Source organism: Eucalyptus grandis, chromosome 5 (assembly GCF_016545825.1).
Source record: "Eucalyptus grandis isolate ANBG69807.140 chromosome 5, ASM1654582v1, whole genome shotgun sequence".
Lineage (NCBI taxonomy): Eukaryota > Viridiplantae > Streptophyta > Magnoliopsida > Myrtales > Myrtaceae > Eucalyptus > Eucalyptus grandis.
In genome coordinates this window covers 11,924,038-11,928,648 of record NC_052616.1, presented here as the reverse complement: position 1 = coordinate 11,928,648, position 4,611 = coordinate 11,924,038, and the positions used below count along the sequence as shown (strand labels likewise).

General features: G+C 35.3%; 1 protein-coding gene across 1 annotated transcript; it reads left to right on the top strand.

Moving 5' to 3' along the window:
- Positions 1-2,308: 2,308 nt before the first annotated feature.
- On the top strand, positions 2,309-2,725 carry LOC104446210 (actin-2). Its single transcript, XM_010060099.2, has 2 exons — positions 2,309-2,368; positions 2,459-2,725. The coding sequence occupies exons 1-2, from the start codon at positions 2,309-2,311 to the stop codon at positions 2,723-2,725; spliced, it is 327 nt and encodes a 108-aa protein (XP_010058401.2).
- Positions 2,726-4,611: the final 1,886 nt, after the last annotated feature.

The window sequence follows — 4,611 nt, the reverse complement described above, 5'->3', positions numbered from 1 at the left end:
AAAAGTGCAATCAAATTATGAAGCTTGTCAAATTGGTCAAATTGAATTCTTTCGTTTGCTGTACTTTTTGAAAATTTTATGACTATATTGTATTTTTGTGACAAATTTTAAAACTTCATTACACTTTTTGAAAAATTTTACAACTAGAGTATACATTAATGATAAATTTTAAAATTTGATTGCATTTTTTGAAAATTTTAAAATGTAATTGCACTTTTGGACAAGTTTAAAAATTTTCAACATACTTATCCCAAATATGTTTTAATACAATCCTGGTGAGAATTATTTAATTCTTACTATTCTCTCGTTGAAAGTTTTGTCGAGTATTTTCCTTTTATGCAGCTTCATATTTTTGTTTGAATATCAAACTTATGTTTTCTATAGTTTGAGTTGATTGATATGTTTGGTGATTTTATTACAATTATCTAATCATCAGTTGGGATGGTTGTACGAAAAAATAAACCTTTTCTTAAGTCTTTAACCACTTGAAAATGTACTATAAAAACTCCAAAGTTATTTCCTTTATTATTTAAATATCGTTAATTTTGTCTCACAATATGAAATGAATATGGAAATATGTAGAAATAAAGATATTGGGGCTCCTAAAACTTATCATGAAAGTATAATCAAGTCATAAAATTTTCAAAAAGTGCAATAAAATCGTAAAACTTAATGCGAAAGTGCAATCGAAGTATAAAACTTTCAAAAATACGATCGACTTATAAAACCTGTCAAATTAGTTGAATCGAATCCTTTCGTTAACTACACTTTTTGAAATTTTTATGACTCGGTTGCATTTTTGTGAATGATTTTAGAACTTGATTACACTTTTGGAAAGTTTTACAACTTGATTGTACATTCTTGATAAGTGTTAAGACTTAATTACACTTTTTAAAAGTTTTAAAATGTAATTGTACTTTCTTGACAAGTTTAAAAATTTTCAATGTACTTATCCCAAATATATATTAATACAATTCTAGCGGACTTATTTAATTCTTCCTATTCTTAGTGAAAGTTTCGTTTGACTATTTTCCTTTTATTCAGCTTCACATTTTTGTTTGAATATCAATGGTGGGTTTGCTCTATTGGGTTGAGTCTTTATTTTTGCTGCTCTAGAAATTGGTCGTTGGACATGTACACTTTTCTAAGAAGGCTGCCTATAAAATATATGCTATATATTTTTCCATTAACTTTTTTTTTTGTGAAAATTTTTTCCATTAACTTTCGCTTTGCAATAAATTGAAAACCTAAGATAACACACGAATAAATAGTATACTGTCACATATCTTAAATAATATAACACATAAGACTCTAGAACTCTTCTTACCATGGATGACACTAAAATGATTATGTCATTGGGCGTGTCTGAACTCTGAACTAAAGCTTGTCTCTCTGCTTCTGTTTTGGATTTTGTCACTCAATTCTGAATTGGAGAATGAAATGGTAAATTGAACGGACTGCGACCATTTTTTTTTATTATGTAATTTGAAGTTGGATTTCGTTCCTTCGTCTGTTTTGACCAATGCGCGGCCATGTTAACAGTCGAATTTTGGAGGCTTAGGAGCTGATTTAGGCAGTTCGCCATTGAATTTTACCTAATCGAACTGGGTGAAGGCTTGCCGATTGTTGAACGCACGTGGAGCTTTCCCAGAATCAACGGATTGTGCGTGACCAAGAGTGGAAATTGGGATGATTTAGCTTAATTTGTTTCAAGGCATCGAGAGGAGATTCCTTTCATGAACATATGCATAGTTGGTGTGCGAGCTGCTATGGTGTTTCGAGTTAAGGCGTGATCAACAATTAAAGCATGATTGTTGAACTCGACGACCGTAATTCAAGAATATCTTTAAGATTCCTGTCACTCTATTATCCTTTTTCCTGTACTATTATGGTAGTTAAAGGATTTCTTCAAAAATTCTTGATTTTTTTTTCCTGGCCAGTGTGTTATTTGGATTTAGCATTTCATTGTTTTTCTATTGGACAGTGAGGGATAGAGCCTACGTAATTGAAAATATATCCTTAAGGCTTTAATTTTTCTGAAATTAAAAAGCTACTAAATGTATCTTTGTTCTTGGTTTTGGGCTTAGATCTCTTGATTTATCTTGGTATCTCCACAAAACCTCTATTCAATTAGCTTTGTTGAATCGTTCAGTGCAATTCATTATACAGCTATGTATTATCCCCAAGATATTTCTATGATAAAACTTAATCGTGGATCCATTAGAACTTACCTACGTGGATCTTACTTGGACATTGATATTTACCTGTATTAATCATGTAGAGTTTTTCGTTTGATTAGCGTAAGGAGATGGCAGATGCCGAAGACATTCAGCCTCTTGGTGTTGATAATGGATTTGGCATGGTTAAGGTGAGAATACTGATGCATCGGTCCATTGCTATGGGCTTTCCTGTAGTGCATGGTGGTATTTGTGCTCACGTAATAACCTGAATTTGACAGGCTGGTTTTGTTGGAGATGATGCTCCAAGGGTTGTCTTCCCTAGTATGGTTTGTCGATCGAGGCACCCCGTTGACATGGTTAGTATGGGCCACGGGGTTGCTTATGTTGGAGATGAGGCCCAATCTAAAAGGGGCATTCTTACTTTGAAGTGCCCTATGGAGAGTAGAATTGCCAGCAATTGGGACAATATGGAAAAGATCTCGCATCACACTTTCTACATTGATCTACGCGGGGCTCTCGAAGAACGTCCGATGCTCCTTATTTAAGCAACCCTCAACCCAAAAAGCAATCGGGGAGAAGATGCCACTGATCATATTTGAAACATTTGTCCCTGATAGTGTTGTCAAAGTTAACACGAAGACATAGTGAGAGAGTTGATTTAATAAATGCAAGGTGTATAAATGAGGATGAACTTTCACATGGAAACTTAGTAAGAGAGTTGATTTGATAAATGCAAGGTGTATAGATGGGGATGAACTTTCACGCGGAAACTTATTAAGAGAGTTGATTTAATAAATGCAAGATGTATATATAGGGATGGGTTCTTCAACGCGGATTTTTTTTTATTTGATTTGATTTGATTTTTCTTTTTTCTAACCACATCCCGACCTTAATAGCATACTTGACATGTAACCTAAAGATTTATCCTTTTGAAGGTCCAAAGCGAGCATGATTTGAACCATAGTCGGCAAAAATAAACAATAAGGTTGCATCTCAGAAAAGGCAAATGAATATAACCTCTCAACTTCCCACGTTGACCAAATTTCAGCTTTAACATGGGATTGGGAAATTCGGAAGGTCCAAAGCGAACATGACATGAACCATAGTCGAGAAAAATTATACATGAGGGTTGCAGCTCGAAAAAGACAAATGAATATAATTTCTTGAGGGTTTTCTCAGCTAATTCTCTGTTCCTCTCTCCAGAACATTGCTCCTCAATCACATGAATCCATTCCACCAGAGAAAAAAAAAAAATCACATGAATCCACTCTCAGAAACCCCAATCCAGCATACAAAAGACCAAAAAATGCGACTTCTGAAGTTGGTCGGTTTCTCTCTTAATTTTCAACATCTACCGGAATAAGAAGGCCCGCTCTAAAATTACAGCAGTTTGAAAATGGTAAGTGGAGACATTCTTCGAACATGGGACGCGCTTCTTCCCCATTAAACGTCTCCCACACGACTTATGTCCATCTAATTGTAGTGCTCATCACAGCTCTCTCTAAATAAGGTCCATTCACGAAATTTCGAGTGGAATAATGTTTTCTTTTTCTAGTTGGCTATAATATGTAGTCGGTCAACTATGCAACAAATATTACGTAATATTTCTAGCAGAATAATGTTTTCTTCTTTTATTGGTTTTGAAGTTTCCCGTAATCATTTAAGTGACCGCGAGTATAAATAAGGTCCATTCTTGAAGTCTGAGGGGAAAGTTCCTGTTAACCATCTCAAACTGATTCTTGCTTCTTCCTTCTTATCTTGAACCAGGAAAACACTAAGAGAGACTGAGAGAGGGAGAGAAAATGCCAAGGACTGAGCAAGTTGTTTTAGAGGAGCTTAGGGAAGTGGAGAGGAGGTTAAGGCGTCTCAGATGGGAGCTCGACCTTAAAGAGAATGCCTTGTTGTTGCTTGCTAGGCGGGCCGTGAATATCAATCACCCGGAAGCCCGCATTGCAGCGACGCGAGCCAGAGTGCAGGAAATTCGAGAAGAGATCACCCGGGCTGAAGAGGAGCATGCTGCGCTCTTAGTAGAATTCATTGAAGCCTTAATGGCGTAACGATCTTCTCCTCTAAAATCGAGTATACGTTTGCTTTTATGGGCATCCGAAGGTTAATAGAAGCATAGTGGGGGTAAGAATGGTATACTTATGTAGCTGGAAAATAAGAATGGTATACTTATGTAGTTGGGAGAATAATTGTTTCTTGGATATGGTTCTTGAACTTCAAGATTGATAATAGTGTTTTCTTGTTTCCTGGTCGTCCGGAGAATAAGAAATAAAGATATATTGAAGTGTTTCTTGGATCCAGCATTGAATATGTTTGGAGTTTCTTTGTTTACAATGCTCACAGCTTTTAAACTCGTAGGTTTAAAGTATATGGGGCTGTCATACGATTGGAAATATCTTTCATCCATTTCTTTTATATATTTGAT